This window comes from Cheilinus undulatus, linkage group 8 (genome assembly GCF_018320785.1).
Source record: "Cheilinus undulatus linkage group 8, ASM1832078v1, whole genome shotgun sequence".
Lineage (NCBI taxonomy): Eukaryota > Metazoa > Chordata > Actinopteri > Labriformes > Labridae > Cheilinus > Cheilinus undulatus.
The window spans coordinates 46,859,496-46,880,173 of record NC_054872.1 but is presented as its reverse complement, the minus strand read 5'-3'; the positions used below and the strand labels follow the sequence as shown (position 1 = coordinate 46,880,173).

The 20,678-nt window shown below is 40.0% G+C and overlaps 1 protein-coding gene across 10 annotated transcripts in view; it reads right to left on the bottom strand.

Annotated features, from left to right (window-relative positions):
• cspg5a (chondroitin sulfate proteoglycan 5a) overlaps positions 1–20,678 on the bottom strand; it is a 121,774-nt gene that overhangs the window by 71,072 nt on the left and 30,024 nt on the right. For all 10 annotated transcript variants that reach the window (XM_041792650.1, XM_041792640.1, XM_041792643.1 and 7 more), the window contains exon 2: positions 9,400–10,366. In XM_041792650.1, coding sequence (XP_041648584.1) covers positions 9,400–10,366 — 967 coding nt within the window. The remainder of the gene's footprint in view (positions 1–9,399; positions 10,367–20,678) is intronic.

Sequence of the window (20,678 nt, the reverse complement as noted above, 5' to 3'; positions counted from 1 at the left end):
AGGGTGTAGGAAATCAGGGAGTGGGGCTAGGGAATAACCTGCAGGACAGGAGCCACAGGTCAGATTGATACTGGTGCGAGCCACTTGGAAGATTAGTTACCATGCATGACAGGGCCACCATCAGAGACACTACTTGTTTATCGTTGCCACTGAGATGCTGGATGTTAGGGATGCACGATATTATTGATATGATATCAGTATTGACAGACATGAAATTTGCCAGAATTTACAACTGATATTTTAGCCAGGAAAATCTGCCTAAATCAGCTGTAAACATTGGCCGGCAAACAAATTAGTGGAGTTTCAGGCTGGACCAACAGATTTGCATCAGCTGAGGTCTTTCTCTTTATTCATCATCCTTCCTTACACTTTAAAGTATGTTTAAGGTCTGAACTTCATTTAAATATCAGTATTGTAATTGGTTAAGATTCATTGTAAATGCTGGCATATTGGGCTGCTCTGCAGCACAGAGGTTAGCGCTTTTGCCTCGCAGCAAGAAGGTACCTGGTCCGTCAGGGCCTTTCTGAGCGGAGTTTGCAGTGATGCAGTGGGACCTGCTATTGGAAGCCACCAATCATTGTTTTATTTACCTGTGATGGACCATGATTTCTCTCTGCCATCGGTTGTGAGTTCAAACACCCAAGAAGCAGAACTCCACTCCCAGCAATACATCCTCAGTAGCTCAGAGCTCAGAGCTCAGCTTGTCCACCTCCACAGCTTACTTCTTATTTGGAATTGAGGATTCTGCTCATTCAAAACGGCAGTCCATCCAGTGTATTTACTAAACAGTAGAGAAATGTTTTGGATTCATGGATGATTTTCTTGCAATGAGGGAGAAAAGCTGTTAAGTGTTCATCCTCATTTGCACTGTGAACTGTACCAGAATCTTTTACAAGCAGCCTGCAGCATTAGCCAGGAAACTATTAACAGCTTTTCTCCCTTATTATGTGAAATTCATTCATGAAACCAAAACACTGATTTAATATATTTGGAGTAATATTTTGTAGAGCAGAGTCCTCATTTCAAAACGAGAAGTAAACAGGGGAAATGGGCAGGGCTGAGGAGTGCTCATCTCTACTCATAATCTTTGTTGTTCTGATAAAGAGCCCCCTGGTGGATAGTAATTTTCTTATTAAGCTAAAAAGCTTCCAACTCATTTGGAATATGTTGCAGGCATCACATTCAGGGTGTATGTATACCATCAATACAACACAAGTAACTCCTTAAAGCCTATTGTATCATATTTGAAACATACATTCATGATACCTCTATCTTAATAAATATGATCAATAAATTACTAAAAAAATTCTGAATACAATCTGATAAATGATGAAAATGCCCTCAAGTGGATTATCAGCTACCAAAAACACCTAATGTATCAAATGAGATACAAAAAAATCTGTATGTTGAATTTTATGGAATGAATTTTCTTGGATTTCAGTAGAAAGTTAAATAAACATTTCAGTCCCAAAAGATAAGATTTTTCAGGCTATAATTTGTGTTTTCAGGCTTTAATGGGTTAAAAGGATTGTAAATAATTATATGATGTTTTATTCACATTTTAGACCACATCCTGAAATTATCAAAATGTCATTTGCATCTTCTGAAGACTGCAATTACACAATACATGTGGTTTCTTTGACTTTTCACTTCGCCCTCTGCTGTCACATCACCTCAGCTAAAGGCGGAGGCATTTAAGCAAGACGTTTTTATTAGCAAGAATTATTTTCTAGTAGATCTGGGCAAGGGGATCAGTATCTTTCAAATCTGTTAGGCTTGTTATTATTGCTTAATCATTGCTGATTCTTAATATTATTATTGTTATCTGACTCAGTTTCTGCTAAATGTCCAGTCATAAGAGACACAGAGAACTGTTACTGAGCAGTGAGTCTGTCCAGTACAGGATGGAGGATGTTATCTATCATGTTTTTAGTTCATAAATTAAATCCTTTTAAGTTGTAAAGCTGCTACAGTGAAATGATGAACTTGCTTGGACTCTGTGTGTGACTCAGTCCATTAAAGCATCTTCTTCATTCGTTATTTATTCATAACCTGCTCTCCACTGCAGCGGAAGTGTAATTTTTATCCTTGTGTTCATCTATTTATCTCCTTTATATTAAAGTTTATTCAGCTCTTTCTCATTTTAATGTGTTTATCTATTACCTGTCTGTCCTAATGTTCATTTATTCTTTAAAGCAGTCACTATCTCTTAGTTTAAAACAGTACATTTATAAAGACAAAATCACCCTCTGTGATGTTAAAGCAGCAGTTTATCCTTCGCCATTTATCACCAACTGCTCTGTTGGTGGGATGGTCTGCATAAAAAGTTCCTCATTTTGGACCTTTTGGCACAACTCATACATTTACATAAGGTCACATTTTTATGTTTGATCAGTTTTGTTTGTATTTGCTCTTTTGTTGTCAGTTTCTTACTTTTATCATCATTATTGCTGTCTTCCAGATCCTGCTCCTCATTAGTCCCACAGTCTGTGTCTGCCCCACCCCTGCTTACCTGCACCTATATTTGCATATTAAACCCCAGTGTGTCCTCACTTGATATTCAAACAATATGGACAATAACCATCACATAAGGAGTTCATCACAGTCCATCACAGTACCACTTAAAGCCACTGACTTCTTCAGAACGACCCATTTAGGATCACAAATGTCTGCAAATGGAGACTGCATGGCTAGGTGCTTGGTTTTATACACCTGTGGCAACAAGTCTGATTGAAACACCTGAATTCAACAGGTGTGGCTAAATACTTTTGTCCATATAGAGTATATAAGGCCTATGTAAATGTTATTTTAACCAACAAATGTTAAGTTTTTTGCATTTATTAATGTTTCGCTCCAGTTCGGTCTCAGAAGTGTCCGATGTTTCCACAGCTGTTGGCACAGAGATTCCTCCATCAGCTCCAGTCAGGAGGCCGACCGTCACTCCTGCATAAATTTACATTTCAATCAGTGCAGCTGCTCACTAATTGGACGTCTCCTCTGACTGATTGGTTGGTTAATTTATTTTATGATTGTGGGGAAATGTATGTAAGAATCATTCTGAAATGTTGAGCCTGTGTTTATGTGAGCGATAGCACACACGCAGAATCAAAACTCAGACTCACATCAAACATTGTTGGATCTCACGCCTCTCTCCCAGGTGTTTTTCAGTGATAAGATTACTTTTTGTGTTCCAATTTTCCCTCCACCGCGGCTGCTGTCGGTATATAAATCGATCTTCATGCTTCTTGTATGATGGATTGCTTCCTGTACTGATGCTGACCATCCGAACAAAATGGCGGCGACAGAAAAAGTCTCAGCCTGATGTTTAGATAAGATGTGTCTGACATTTACCATCTCCTCCTCATTGTTATGCTAATAGAGGTTTCAAATGTGGATGTCACATCGTCTGCATTTATCAGCAGGAGGAACCAAAGAAGCTGCATTTGAAAAATCCACATCTCTCCATTCATGTGAGCATGTGTCCTTTTTCTAATTAATGCTAAAATAATCCCCTTGATTAAAACTAAAAAAGGGAGTAGACCGAGTTTTAGGGTGAGGTGTTGATCAATCATCCATCTGGTATTTTGTGCATGAGAAAGCAGCCTCAGTTAGTTCAGTTAGTTAGTTTATTGTCCGTTCTGGGAAATTTTTTTTCACAGACAGGTATGAAACGCATTACATATATTGGCACACAGTAGTTTCATTTGCATGTAACAATTTTAAGATGAATGCAAACATGGATATTCAATAATGCAGTAGGGAAAAGTCCAAAGGAGTTAGATGTTAAAGAAAAGATTGTTCAGAAAAAAACTAAAAGGGTAAGGTCATGCACAAATGCTAAAGTGCAATGACAAAGGGGGTTGCCCTAATGTTTGAAAACTTGTCCTCTCTGGTGCTCCTAGAGGTAAATAAACATGATAAAATGAAATTTTCTTAAGTACCCTCTACGTAGAGAAAAGTTGACATTTTGCCCTCCTTACTGCCCTCTGAGTAGATGAAATTTGACCAAGTGCTCTTAGGTTTTTTTCTTTGTAGACTTGATTTGACAAAGTGCCCGGTTTAGTGCCATTTTGGCAAACAAAATTTTAACTAGTTTCCTCAAAGGTGTCTAATAAAAGAAAGTGCTCTCTGACTGGACAGAACTTGACAGAGTGCCCTCTTACATAAGCACCCTCTATGTAGAGTTAATTTGACAAAGTGCTCTCTTAAGCACCCTTTAGGTAGACAAAATTAATGTACAATTAATGCTTTTTATTGCACGAATTGCCCTCCAGAGGACAATAACTGATGACATGCCTTCCGGGGTTTTCTTCTCAGTTGGTTAAACCTTAGAGGGCACAAGGGTTGCCAGGTCTGGGTGACAAAGCTAGCCAAAAAAATAAGCCCAAAACCAAGCCCAACGCTGGAATTCAACACAAACAGTGAAACCTCTGCCACACCACATATATTGCTCGTGTAAGTGAAGATGTGCCGCTTCTGTATGTCTATGTGCCAGAGTGGCACTGTGGAGCTTTGTGTGCCGCGTTCTATGTTTTCCTGCTTCTCTGCTGGTTAATTTAGTCGTATTTGAGGGTAAATAAAACACTTTATTCTGTTTTGGATATTAAACACACATACACAAGACATCAAAAATGCGTCTGCTCAACTTGTAGACAAAAAAAATCTACCAGTGGCGGTTCATAAAAAGAAGCCCAATTCCGTGAGAAAACTGCTGACCTGGCAACCCTGTTTCTAACCGTGGCAAAAATGCAATTATGTGCTATAATCTTATAAAAGTTCATAGTTCCTCGTCTCTTTTACAGAGTTCTAGTAGATGTAATTATAAAAAATAATAATGATGTTGTCCTGGTTTTGAGACTATTTCATATTATAAATTCTTAGGACAACTCTTTTGTGCACCGATGCCCCATTGCACACATCAGGTGTGCTTTTTATCATTTTGCCCCCCAAACATCCTGAAGTCTGCCACTAAAAGCAATGAATGAAATGACAAATATAATTCAACTGAAACTGCTTAATGCAATTAAGATTGGTTACATTTTAAAAAATGTTTACACCTAGATACTGTATTGCATGCAACAATCTTGCCCATCAAAATCAGACCCACGGGATGCACATTCTACTACCATGGGGCTCTCTATCCAAACAGTCACTAGGGATTATGCCAAGGGTAGTAGGAAAGCATGGGAGTGAAGGAGTGCCTTTACAGTATAAATTCGGTTATAAATTTAATCCTTTTGACATTTCAGTGTGAAAATTCATCAACTGTGACTTCATGTTCTTGCCTAAAGCTAGCTTTTTTCTGATCAGTTAACACGTGCAGGTTTGGATCTCTTTATACTCCATTACAATGGATATTAGTTGCTCTACAATACAGTATTAGAAATGAGAGAAGCTCTCCACCCATACAGACCCTCCCCCATCTGTAATCCTGAGCCTGCTCTGTAATGTGTTTGTGTTATTTTTCCTTTTAACCAAAGTCGCTTTCAGATCAGATCAGGATGTTTTGATCAACAGATGCATGGTGCCTCGCGACTTTTAGACGCACTGGCAGAGCTGGAACCGCTCCGAGGCTTACGCCATATTTCCATAAATAATTCTGTTAATCCATTTGACGTTTGACCTCCGCCTAGATTCATCGCCACCGCAGCTCTACTGGATGGTTGGCGAGGAAAGTCATGACAGTTTGTGGCTATAAAGCCTGGTAGTTAGATCTCATTATATTAAGAGCATTCATCACTCAAAGGGGGGCAACAGGAGGTTAGAATACAAAAATAAATGCATTTACATATCTGTCAAAGTTTAAAAAACGCTGCACTAGTTTCTCCATGTCTCCATGCATTTTTCACTACAGGGCTGATGTGTTTTTGTGTCCACTTTGCATGACAAAAGGAAACCAAATAAAACAGGATCCTAGCACACAGCCTGGCAGAAGTGTGGACATTTCCTCATAAAACTCTCTCGTTAAAACAACAATAATGCGCTGGTTTGTATTCTGCTCTGAGCTTTTCCATATGGTCCTGATGAGGAGAGCAGAGCAACATAAATCTAGAGTTTCATGGAGATGTGCACAGCCTTTTATTTTATGTGCTTGTGTCTGATTGCTCCAAGGAGTCCACCGTTGATTCTGCTGAATATATTTATTGTTGATTTCATGCATAATATGATCCTGATGAGGCCTAACATAGCTGCAGTGCTGTTATTGGTGTCTTTTTAGTCAAAAGCAAAGATTTCAATGAGAATAGCAGACCTTTCAGTCCTTTCTTGAGTTAGCTAGAGGCTTAGTTTGTGTTTGTTTCATCTGTCTTTACAGGCAGGATCAGTGCATGTCTCTGCTTTAATTCAATTTCCCTTCTAGGTTAGTCATGATTAGTAAATGGGTGAAGGACTAGTGGGTGCTGGAGTTAATCCCAGTGGCAATTGGGCAAGTGACAGCATTGACCCTGGACTGGTCACAGGGCTGACATTCAGAGATAGACAAACATTTACACTCACTTACTCACCAAAGGGCAATTGTGAGTCACCAATCAGCCAAACAAGGATGCTGGAGTACCCAGAGGGAAGCCACAAGCATATGCATGTACTTGCAAACTCTAGAAAGAAATGCCTTGTCTCACAGGAATTCAAACCACAAACCTCCTTAATTCAGTGTATTTAGAAAACATTTTTAAAAGGTTTTCAGGGCACTGGAAGCCTGGCTGTTAGACTGAACCACAGGTTGAGAGGCTATCATCCTCCAAGTGCGCAGCCCAGGATTATGTACACCCATGGTTACTCCCCCAAAGATGCTTTGTCGGTGCTTTTCAACTGCGGAAACTTTCCTCAGGATCTAGGAATCTTTAAGGTTCTCTGTGCTTTTCAACCACAGGAATCAGGACCTAAATTTAGCTCTAGGACTAAAAAAAAAATCCACCCCTTGGAGAATCTCTGCTCAAGGGGTAATATCATGTAAAGTTCCAGGAACTATGGGGGCAGGGCAATGTATGTGAGTTATGTGGTTGGATCTTTATTTGATATGTGCAGCTCAGTGTACACATGGGTTATTGTTGCTATTGTTCTAATCTATAACACATATGTGATCTGGCAGCTTACTGTGTGCGGCACTTGGAGTCCAAAACAAATTTCCCTAGGAGGACAATAAAGTGAATCATATCGTATCGTATCGTAGCGTAGCGTAGCGTATTGTATTGTATTGTATCGTATCGTATCGTATCGTATTGTATCGTCGTATCATATCTTGTGGTATCATATCATTGTATAGTATCCTATCTTATCATATCGTATCTTATCATATTGTATCGTATGGTATCATTGTATCGTATCGTATCGTATCATTGTATTGTATAGTATCATATCATCGTATTGTATCATATCATCGTATCGAATCTTATCATATCATCGTATCATATTGTATCGTATCGCTGTAGCATATCATATCATTGTATCATATGTATCATATCGTATCACCGAATTGTATAGTATTGTATTGTATCATATCATCATATCGTATCATATCATCATATCGTATCGTATCACCGTATCATATCATATTATCGTATCGAATCATATCATCGTATCATATCGTATCATATCGTATCGTATCGCTGTATCGTATCATATATCATCATATTGTATCATATCATTGTATTGTATCGTATCATATCATCGTATCGTATCATTGTATTGTATCGTATCATATCATCGTATCGTATCATTGTATTGTATAGTATCATATCATCGTATCGTATCATTGTATTGTATAGTATCATATCATATCATCGTATTGTATCATATTATCGTATTGAATCTTATCATATCATCGTATCATATTGTATTGTATCGCTGTAGCATATCATATCATCTTATCATATGTATCATATCGTATCGCCGAATTGTATAGTATTGTATTGTATCATATCATCGTATCGTATCATATCATATCATCATACCGTATTGTATCACCATATCGTATCATATTATCATATCGAATCATATCATCATATCATATCGTATCATATCGTATCATATCATATCGCTGTATCGTATCATATAGCATCATATTGTATCATATCATTGTATTGTATCATATCATATCATCGTATTGTATGTATCGTATCGTCAAATCATATGTATCATCGTACCATATTGTATCATTGTATCGTATCTTATCATATAGTATCGTATCATATCATCGTATCCTATCATCGTATCGTATTGTCTTAGGTTCCTGCCTGTCACAGAGAGGGTTTTCCTCACCACTGTAAGGATGCTAAATGTTCCTAGTGCTGAACTCATGGTGGATTAATGTTGGATCTATATAATTATATATGAAAGAGTACGGCCTAGACCTGCCTTCTTTGAAAAATGTCTTAAAATAACTAACTATACAAATAATGACTGATTGATTAATGTGTGGATCGCTTCATAGATCAAGTACGGGACAACCCAGATCATAAGCCTCCATGGTTGACAAACATTAACTCTCTGGCCTCAGTCAGCTTTTCAGAGCAGAGACAAAACACTTTAAACAGCCTTAGCTAAGTCCAGTTGCCCTGTTTAGATCAAGCTTTGGATAACCCTGGACATTTGATCAGATTATAATTATATAAAATCAATTATAGAGACTATGTCTGTCTGCCTGATCTCTAACTCTATCCAATGTCCAATCCAAATAAATGCGGAAAAGCCCAAAAATAACTCTTAAAAAGAGAGGCATCCATCAGTAATCCCAAATTAATTTGATAAATCAAATGGCCTTTTGTCATGGGGAACAGGGCATTCCCTCTACAGGACAAAAATACCTCTTACATATACAAAAATACAGCTCCCAGCCAACCAAATAAATCCCACAATGGTAAATGTAAAGAAAGTAATAACCAGTCTATCTTAACAGAAGAAAATATGTTATTTTGACAATTACAAGAAGAGATCCTATGTCACAAGGAGTCCCCCTTTCCTGTAATTTGTCTGTGTTTGAAAGGCATAAATAGCTGCACTATTTGCAGCTACATAAAAGTTATTTCGTCTTTTATTTGTGTAATTGGGCTGTTAAATTAACGATTAGTGGAACAACTGGTTAATGGCTTTTCATTTTTGTTCTCTGACTCGTTACTTCTCTCGGTAGGTAACAGCGTAACCAAGTAACTGCATAACAAGCTATCTTAAAGGTCAGTCTTCCCAAGACTGTTAACACTGCTTTGGTGCTTGATTCACATTGTTTTTATCAAGGCACAGACTAGAGTGCATTCAAAGGTGGAGAAATGGATTGTTTTGTTACTTGTAATGCTGATTAAAAGAAGACTGGTGTCTTGCATCTGACTGATTTTAGTGTCTTGTATTTTTTCAGTGTGCTTAATTTGCTTTCATCCCAGAGTTAAAGGTGTTAATGTGCCGTCTTACCTGCAGAAGACTCCCATGCCCTCCAGCAGGTAACACTGTCCTCCATTGAAGCAGTAGTTGGGCTGCATGTCACAGGGCGAGCGGCAGCTTCCATTCACCATCTGGAAGCCCACACGGCATCCGCCCATCCCGTCTGACCCGTCCACTGGTGCAGCAGCTGGGGGACTCCCCACAGGGTTGTTTGGCACTGGGGCCCCCGCACCAGGAAGTGAAGCACCAGGGACAAAGGAGCCAGAGCCAGGGGCCCTGGGCCTGGAGCGAGCCGGAGACCCAGCAGAGAGCCGCAGGTCTTCATCCGTCTCGTAGGCGTCGGTCGTGGTGCTGTAGGTGTACTCATCAGCGGTGGGGGACACACCGTCTTCATAGGGGGTGAGGTAGTCGTAGTTGTCTGGCATCGCCCATGAAGTCGGGTCTCCACCCTGCAGCTCATGAGCCAGTGATGAAGGGGAGGGAGGGGCAAGGTCGAGCCCACGCCCACGGGAGGAAGGGTCGAAAAAGTCCACGTGGAGGATGTCGGGGTTGGAGGGGTTGGTGGGAGGGGGGGTGGTGGTGGTGAAGAAGCGGTCCAGGTCGAACACCGCTGTGTCCTTGTTGTGAATCCAGGGTGGGTCAGTGTGGGGCAAGCGCTCTTCCTCCTCCTCCTCTTCCTCTACCTCTTCAGTTTCACGCGGGCTGCTTGGTAACAGGTGCTCCGTCTCAGCAGAGTCAGGGCTGAGCTGAGGTGGAGCAGCCACGGCCACTTCCTCCACAGTCGGAACCACTGACTCACCAAACATGCCACTGCTCTGCTCCTCTTCTTCACCTGCACGAGGCATCCGGCCCGCCCTCGGGGTCACAGTGCTAACCGGGTCAGGGTTGGCTGAGACACTCACCTCATTGGCCTTCTCAGGCCCCTCCTCCTCATTAAGCAGTGAGGTAACATTGGCCACGCTGTCCGGCTCAGTGGCATTGGTCCCAACAGTGTTTCCTGTTGAAAAAACAAAAACTGTCAGTAAAGATGATCAGGTTTGAAAGGTAAGAAAGAAAAATAGCTGCTTTGTAATCAACCCCATAGCTACTAGAACATCAATTATTACTCTGCATTATGAATTTTTTAACAGTAGAGGTTTTATGGTTGTAAAACAAGGCTGATTCTGAGACCCTGATTCAGGACTGTGAACCCACACTGACATGAATGGAGGCGAAATAGTAAAGATTTTTTTTCCAAGGGAGAAAGAAGCACAGAATCAAATAAAAACGGTTTTACTCAAAAACACACAGCACAGTTTGTATCGATCATCTCGGGAGAAACTCAAAGCTTCTAAATCCAGCAGTTACTGGAATGAACGGCTCATTAATCAGAAGTCTGGAGCTGTATGGTTTGATTTAAAGCACAAAAACTGCAGAATACTGAGAGGGATTGTACTGATAAAGTAGAACTTTTACAAGCAGGCATGAAAACAAGAAAAAGCGAGTTTTGGTAGATAGTAATTGGTATGATTGCCGGTTCTGCGCGTCCTAAATGGGCCAAGGTGTCAATAAGGAATACTGTGATCTCCCCTATTAGACCAAATCAAAACATCTCAACCCCTTAAAGCTCAGTCAGTGGACTTTCAAAGACTTTGTAGCTGCTGCCATCCCTCTTTGTCTTCGATTTGAAACATCAGTTTGTATCAACAGGGACAACATTAAAATCAGTTGAGCTAGAGCCTATTAAGCAACCTTAGAGCTGTTAAGCCTATTTCTGTCGTGGACTTCTTGCTCCTGTTTGCAATGATGAGCAAACTGCTGTTACTGTATGGCAGTGTTAATCAACTGGAGGCCCTGGGGCCACATCTGGCCCCCAGAGGATTAGTAAATTAAGAAAATCCGAGAGGGCAAAAATATGGCATGCTATCGTTTAACTTTTTTCTTCAAGTCTAAAGAAAGCTTCAACCTAGCAGCTTATCAGATAAGAAGCACACTAGTATTTCTGTAATTTGGCATGTTAAACACATACTTATTTTTATCTTGATTAGAGATGCAGATTTTTGCAATAATCTTCTACACAGGGTTATTTGAGAGTGCAATTTCCCTCCTCCGAGAATCTTTACGAATCTGTTTCATGCAGCCAATCAGGACACAGCATCTGAGCGTCAAACTCAGTGAAAGTCATCAAGAGAGTTCAAGAAGTATGTAGATAAAATATCTCAATCGCCCCCTTGTGGCTCGCTGCAGTATAGGTGATAGGGACCAATCTCATTGTTAAAGGCTTAAAGTTTCCTTAATTTTGGAAGGAAACAATTTTATTTTAATTAGACGAAAGTTGGCCCTTGTGAAAATGGAGTCGATGCCCCCTGCTGTGTGGCATTAGTACTGCAGAAAACAGACTGGCTACACCCTAGAGGATTTTATCAACTTTAAAACAACCACAGACATCAGGAATGTTTCACAGTTTTTAACCTTAAAGTCCAGCTAATGCACACACAAGATCAGGCATATGTAACTGGTTACCAAGAGGGCTGCAGTAATTTAGCAGTAGGGGCCAAAGGATCAGAACTAAATCAGTTTCAAGCTGTTTTTTCAACGCTGTGAACACAATAGTTACTTGTTAATATATTTGAATTGTATATATATATTTTTTTAACTGCATTTAGTAAATCATATCAAAAAGTTTTACAGAAACATCCATCCATCCATTTTCCGGGCTGGAGTCTATCCCAGCTGTCACTGGGTGAGAGGCGGGGTACACCCTGTACTCGTCGCCGGTCAATTACAGGGCCGGCATATAGAGACAGGCAACCAGGCACGCTCACACTCACACTCATGGCCAATTTAGAGTCACCAGTTAACCTAATGAGCATGTTTTTGGATGTGCAAACTCCAAACAGAACCGTCCTGACTGGGATGCAGAGTAGGGACCTTCTTGCTGTGAGGCAACAGTGCTCACCTCTGTGCTGCAGAAACAGAAACAATTGTAGCCAATTTTATCTACCAATTTTTAAGGATGGGGATTGTAAATTTATACTGATATCGATACTCCTTATCATTTCGAGCCCTTACTATTTCTGTTGTGTGAAGTGGTCTAAACTGAGTAGAGTTTGGTTTAAAAAGTAATGATTCAGTCTTACATCTATTTTAAATCAATCAAATACAAAAACATTCCTCATATTCACAGCTGTTATCGAAGTTTCTCATAGAAAATAGAATAGTCCTTTTTTGATGTGGCACTGGAACGCATCGTGGCATAGAGGACACAGTCATCTAATTTACTGAGGTTACTTGAATGCATTGTATATAACTGTGTTTAACTCGTTAAGTTTGCTAATTAATGTCAATACTGCTGATTCCACCATGGATTTCTACACTGGATTAACATCTTTAACTAAGGGGACTACCTACAAAGTTTGGGAGCACTTTTTTAGCAGATGAATAAAAAAAAAGTCATGGAGCAGCTGAAGCTAGTGTTATAAGTGCATGCTACTCCAGAGTAGGTGCAGGATGAGTCTTTTTCATCAAGCCAAGGGCTAAAAGTACCACATTTTAGTTTATTTTGATGCACAGTGCTGATCTGCTTTCAGCTCATGTTTGCCCTGCAAGAACTGATGCATGTTTTTAGAAATTCAATAAAATAACATCATGTTGAAGAGCTTGTGAGACTCAATAGCAGCACCAATAAGCATAAGTGTTATCAATTTGCGGGTATTAAAAAAATACAGAACCAGGTTGTTACTAATTTCTTTCAAAGAACTAAACATATACCAGTTATCAAAGATTAGAAGAGAATGTTACTATTATTATGTTTTCATGTCGTGTTTTCTTCATGTTTATCATTTACTGGTTTATGAAACTGACTTGAAGGCTGCACTGAGTGAGCTGGACAGCCACATGCGGCCCCTGCACCACCAGTTGCCCACCCCTGCAGAAGATGATTCAGCCTGAACGTGCAGCCACACATCTGTTTGTAGTAATGATTTCACGGTGACGATCCTACGGATTACATCTAAAAGAAACTCACGTGATCAGACATGACTTCAGAAAATATGAAGGAATTCCTGCCGACGCCTTTTCCTCGTCGGCATTACTGTGGTATGTCTCACATGTGACATTAAAAAGGCACTTATACTGTTGCCATACTTCCACAAGCTGGTCTTCTTTTTCAATATTTCTCCATGCTTCTATGTTTGCTTCTGGGTTTGTAAACTGGAACTTTGCTAGGTGGACCGTCCTGATGATGGACATGTAATCTGGCCAATCCATGTGCTTTGTAAGGTTACAAAAAGCACAATGCTTCCAGCATTAGATCGAGGTTGTTTAAGGATGCACTCACACTAGGCCATCTGTACTGTGCCTGGGCCCGTTTGAGACTAAAGTCCAGTGCGTTTGACCAGTGTAGGTGCATTCATTCCGTGCTTGGGAGCACAGAAATTCAGTGAGCCTCAAATGTCCTTGTAAAAATGGTGTCAAAGTCTACAATCAGCCCTTTTAAACATGTTTGTTGTGATCCATCTGAGGTCCAAACTGCAACACAGTTCAGGGAATAAATCTAATTAGTTAGAAAATATCAGAAACAGACCAGTCCAGATCTGGACCTGCTGAGAACCACTGATGAAAAACAACACCAGCTCCTATTTCCATTCATTTTTCAACATGTCACTGAGTCCATATTTTCCAGTGTAGCACCAATAAGGCTGCATTTTGACTGGAGCATGTGCACCCAGCAGTAGAACGAATCCTGGTCTCCCACAAACCACCATAACACCAGAGGAGGAAAAACATCACAATAAAAAATTGACCAACAAAGAGGCTTGAACCACTGAAAGGTGAAAGCAGCAGCCACACGACACGGCCTGCCTTTATTTCCAGATGTAAAGACGTTCCTTCTAATCTTATTTTTAGAGACTGAATGGAAACACTGGAGCTAAAAATGTAAAGCCAATATTTGCAGAGTATAGCTGAAAAAACAAAGACTGGGCAGCTGAATGCAGCATCTGCTGTTGTTTGTATCTGGACCACAAACATACAAACACCAACTGGTTTGTGAAGACTTCCTCGTGAAGCAGTGATCCACCACAGAGTGATCCGGCAGACTAAAGTCGTTCAGCATTAAGAGATGGACAAAGGAAGCTAGAGGAGTCTGGTACTGAACCTGATTGACCGGGTAAAACAAATTAAAATGAGACCTGATTGGCCATCTGCTTATCCCCTGGTCGATTACTTCATCCCAGGGCAGTTCGTTGAGTCATGTAGAAAGCTGCTTTATGGACGCCCCCCTTCTTTGGATTAAAGGAATAATTCACTAATGTACTTGAATGGTGCAGAGCTGCAGGATTATGGATTATGGGGGTTTGAGAGGGAGGGATTGGGGGTTTCCCTGCAGGGGGGGGAGTGATGATCTTGAGGAGACAGACAAAGCAAAATCTGGACAATTGGAAGAAATGTGCAGACTGCACGAAGGAGACTGGACCTCAAGAGCAGCAAATAAAGACCCTAAGGCTGATGACTGCAGGAGCTACTGCTGGTTGTAAATATTGACAGAAGTTTTCAGATCCACTAGTGCTGCACAATTAAAGTTACCACAAATGCAAATGTGATGTCACACAATGCAATTACATAATCACATCACAGGCTGAAACTACTATAGTATTAATTAGTAATTGAAATGTTTACAAAAATGCCCGTAGAAAGGCTTTTAAGTTCCCAATTATTCCATTATTGAACTTTCAAGGAAGTACTTTTATTTTTAAAAAGGAAAAAGAATTTTAATTCTGTTATTTTAAAAGGTGTACGGTAAAAACTTAAGGTTTTGAATGATACTGTTGAGTTGAGAAATACACACTTCAAAACTTTTATTATTCTCTTTTCTTTCCTTGATAAACAAGAAGGCAGGCAGATACTATTTTTTATGTTGTAATTGCAATTGCAAATTTAATATTGTCCAATATATTCACAACTACCCAATCCAGCAGCACAAGTTTACTGTTTCTGCAGGCTGTGATGCAGGGGTCATCAACTACACTTGTACTAGGGCCAGTTTTTACCTTAGCAGATGCTTTGTAGCCTTGCAAAGCAGATGGATTCACCTGTTTCCATGTTTCTAACTGGCAAATCCATTTTGCAAAGCTCCCATCTGAGCAGTTTGGGCCCGGTTAGAAAAAGACAGGACCAATCAGGAGTAAGAGCCTGTACTTTCAGGCAAGGCGGAGTCGTGATGTAAGCAGCGACAAGAGGCCGGTGCAATTATGGCGGAGGAGATTAGTGTGGATGCTGCTAAAGCGCCAGTTTTATCAGAACTTGACAACATTTCTTCATTAAAAGAAAAACAAAGAACAGCAGTGAGTTGTTTTTTTTTTTTCAAAGACAACAAAAGTCATGTACTGACATGTCTACAGTCGCCATGGTTCGTGTTATGCAGTTCTTTATGGAGTTTACTCCTTGGTACAGACTACGACGTCACGTGTTTTGTTGCTCTGATTGGCCTGTAAAGATGACGTTCATCCAGTCACCCTCTGAGTTTTATTTCAAAGCCTCTGCCCTTTCCCAAACACCATCTATGGAAGGTTTTCCAGGTTAGATGCTTTGGGGGTCGTACTTTCAAATAAACATTAAAAAAAAAGTTATCTGTAGGCATTGGCAGTGAGATCAGTCCCTATTGTATATACTGCAGCCAGCTAAAAGAGGACATATGAAATATTTTAGCTACATATTCCTGAGGCTGCCATGTTGTCCATCACCAGGTTTGATGCTAATATGATGCCTCCTGATTGGAGAGAAACATGCAGGAAACAGGTAATCCCTGATAAAACTGCAGTGTTGATCGTTTTGGGATTGCTTCAATAAATAACCCCTAAAAACCAAATACATCTCTTTCCTCCTCCCATTTTCTGAATTGAACCATCTTTTAGGGGCCAAATTGGTAGCTATGGGGGGCCTAATTTGGGGCCTGGGCTACCAGTTGATCACTACTGTAATGCATCAGTCAGTGAAAAACAGTGGGCTTTTGGGCTGAACGATTTGGTTCAAATATCCAGCTAATGAAAGGGGCGCACATTGAAAATTTGAAAAGATAGTAGAGAATGGAAGAAGGTGCATAAGAGCTAAGGCTGTAAAGATTAAGACATTTACAGATGTTGCCTGTATTTATCGTAACTGTTATGAAGAAAAAATGTCTCGTTTTCAGTGTATGAAAAAGGGATTGCTCTGCCCTGCGAGCTCTTTAATACCAGCTGTCTGCAGAGTTGAAATCACTTTAAAAGATATTTGGTGCCGCATGATTTGGTAAGGTTTGTACCTGTAAAAAGCCGTTCCATCTTCCTGAAAATCACAGAACCCACTGCTTTGCAGAAATCAGAAAGGCTACGGAATCTTCCTGCAGCACTGTGAACAACAAACTGAGCTGACAGAGAAACAATTAGAGCTGGATGCCAACAAAACTGGCAATTTCTTAAAGGATGCGACAAATACTTAATGACTACAAACAACCGCTTCTTCGAGCATGTCTTCTTAACGCTCATACATCCTGTGAGCACAATAATCCACTCCTTTTATTCTCAACAATAATGCAGAAGAACAGAAGAGAAAAGGCCTTGAATGCAGTTTGCAAACATGCAGAACCAACAGAATGAAAAACATTTGTCTCGATTCCCTTTTGCCTTTTAAATGATGATTGTTCTGAATGTGTTAAGGCTTTATAGGAAGTCATTGTTCATTGTTTTTCTGGTGGTTATGTGGTTGCTGCTGGCTGGACAACAAATTTCCCCTTAAGGATATTAAACATATCCTTGATCCTTGAACAGAAAGGAACACAACGAAGCGCTCTGCTGCTGCTGGAGACATTTAATTCCTTTTCTGTGAGAGATTTACTCTGTTGTCAGTACAATGGTAGCTTCTGTTTATAAAGCCTCGTCTAGCTATGAGGAATAATAAAACTCTACAGAGAAACATCATCCATTCATCTCCTCCTGTATGTTTTTACATCCATTTTTGATCAAAAAAAAAAAAAGGTCATGTTAATCAATGACAGCAATGACAGAGATGTCATGTGTGAGCAATAAAGATACATAACTGGTTTGAATTTATTAAAAAGATATATTGTTAATAAGATGCCCGGCTGTCATATAGATTATGATTTTCTGCAGATCTCAGTCGTGCAAGGCTTTGATTGCTTTAGGCTTGTTAAAATATGGCTACATGTACATGAAAACAATCGACTGAAAACTGATTTTTTTTTAATTCTCATTCTTCAAAAAGTTCTGGATTCAGATGTTTCCATAGCAACCGCCATGCTCATAGAGCTGCAGAGAGGGCTAATAATGCTGAGTATGCACTAATGCCTTGTAAGTAGTTGGTGGTGTGACTATATAATGTAAAAGTGCATATACTGATAAGGAATGTCAAGATTAATGTGATTAATCTTGATTAACTCAGATCTATAATTATTACATTGATTTTTGTTATTGCAAATTAAAAGGTCATATTGTGTTATCAAGCATTTAAATTTGAAAATTTAAGTTCATGTCATCATGGTGGCTTCACTAATTAAAGCAGGTCTGTATCCAAACAGGAGGTCAGTTTCCATTGTTTTAAGATACATGAAATGACACAAAAAATTTTAAAATGCAAAGAAATTGAATTCTGACAAGCCATTTAAAGGATGCAGTTATTCAAAAAGTACTACAGAAATTTTGAGATTAACTGCAATTTAAATATTTGATCATTTGACAGTCCTAGTGCAAATAAGCTTTTTTCTACAGAGCGCTGAGGTATAAAAAGGCTAACATGGCTAACAGACAAATGTTACAGTGAGGTGGGGTTGCTTTTTGGTCGTTCACGTCAGAGGTCAGACTTTGCAACAAAAACATTGCCTCGTCTTGGCTGACAGACTGGCCACACTACAAGAGTGATATCGACCGCTCATTGCCTGCAAAGAAAGAAAACCTGGCCCTAGTGCAAATGTAGTTGGTGATCCCTGTTGTAGAGTGACTGACACCCTTTGACCGACTTCCTGACGATCGTTGAACTTGCACACAATCATGGAGACAGTGGTGACATCAGCATCAGCTTACCAGCAATCTAATTCAAAGTTAACTAATGCCCTTAATTTTAAGCAGTCAAGGTTTCACTTTTAAACATAAAAATGTGGGGGTTGCAGATAGCCTAGTAGTTAGGTTGTGCCCCATGTACGTGAGCAGCCCAGGTTCAAGTCCTGCAACCTCCCCCTTATCCCTATTTCCAACTCTATCTGCTTTCCTCCTCTCTAAATAAAGGCATAATAAGTCAAAAATACATATTTTTTAAAAATCCACCAGTTTTAATACAAAATTTGGACATTAATTCAAACTAGTGGGTTCAAAGTCACACATTGTGGGGGGCAAACTGTTAATTAAGCAAATAAGATCTATATAAATGTTTTGATGACTGTGAAATGTACATTTTGTACAGAGCAGTAAATTCAGTCCCTGTTGCCTATACTGCAGCCAAACACAAGGGGGCAATTGAGATATTTTAGCCACATATGGTCATGCTGTCATGTTGTTCATCACTGGGTTAAATATGTCTAATCCTGATTGGGGAAAAACACATGCACTAAACAGGTCTTTTGTTTTTGATATCCCGGCAGGGAAATTGATCCTGTAAGCAGCAGTTATAATCAAGAATGGACTGATGAGTGTGTGTTTACCATGCATCTTATTTACTTGCAATATCACTGTAAATGCCATATCACATTTTCTCAATATAATAATCTTCTAGGGGCCAAATGGTAAGCTGTGGGGGGCCTGATGTGGCCCCCGGGCCTCCAGTTGATGATTAGTGCTCTACAACATCTCTTGCTTGTAAAAGAAGAAACAAGAAACAATTATAGATTGGATTATGGATAATAATTATGGATTTATCAACAGGAGGATAATATGGACGGGCTCTCCTTCAGATAGAAGTTAACGTATGCATGTGATAACATGAATAAAACTAGAAAAGCACTTAAGAGCACAGACCTCTGCCATTAGCCCTATCTCCCAATAGTAAAGAATCCTTTAAAAAATTCCTGGATCCATCCCCATGTGCCCCCCACCATGGCATTTGCTGACTACACCATCCCCGGTGGGGTGGAAACATGGTGAGGCAAAGCATTGGCTACACTATGGGTGGACTGTCATGGGGGAAGCATTGCCTGCCGGTACCAAAAGATGCACTGACAGTCTCACCCATGGTCTCACTGGACAACTGGAAGTCATGGCTGAGGGTGAATATTCCTCTATTCCTCCCAGCATTGTGAGTATTCTCGCTACAGTTCGCTCTTTCTCTATGTTACGCTCAGATTCGTCTCCTCGACCAGGCATGCGTCTTTCAAACTCTATAAACTCCAAAACTTTAAATAGAAACACACCCACAAATGCTGCTAGGATTGAAGTTACTCATGTCCACCACCTCCTGGTGTGAAGTGGTAACAGCGCAGACCTCTGCCATTAGCCCTATCTCCCAATAGTACAGAATCCTTAAAAAAATTCTGGATCCAGACGGTGATCTGGATCAGTCCCAAAATCAAATCAGTTCTTCCTTATGCCATTTCTGACATTTCCTGAAAATTTCATGAAAATCCATCCACAACTTTTTGAGTTATGTTGCTAACAAACAAACTAACTAACAAACCCTGCCGATCACATAACCTCCTTGGCGGAGGAAATAAAATACATGTACACATTTATGAATACATTAGACCCCAGAGGGAGAAAGAGTAGGGATTCTTGTAAATGGTGGTGCAAAGATAAGGAGCAAATGCTCTCCTGTTGGTAGACGTCTTGATTTATAAGGGTGTCAAACTAGACAACGATGAAAAAGAAATTCCGACATGCTAGTCTTGTTAAGTTGTGGTTATGGGGTCTTGGACACGACAGTAATTATGTCACACTACAAGAGTGTTTGTCATTCCCAATGTGCAAAAACCCGCCCAAGGATTGACGATGAGCTGCGATGTTGCAGTTGGGCCAAAATCTGGCTGAATTTGCATAGTCTGAGTCAGCCTTTAGTGTTGGAGATCCATGGAGAAATGCTGCAAACCACTGATTTTGAAGGTAGACTGTTGAAAGAGCTGGAAAAACACCTCCTTAAAGTAATCCATTGGTACATATACTACCATTAGAACAATAAAGTCAACATTTCAGCTTAAGTCATGTTGGTTTTCCCAAGTTGGAGTTGGAGTTCCCAAACTTTTCAGCCTGTCACCCCTAAATAAGGGTGTCAGAGTCCAAGACCCCCACTGCACCTGAAGGTGGTTGAGGCATAGTTGAACGCAGCAGAACAGTAACGTACGTACATTTTGGGCT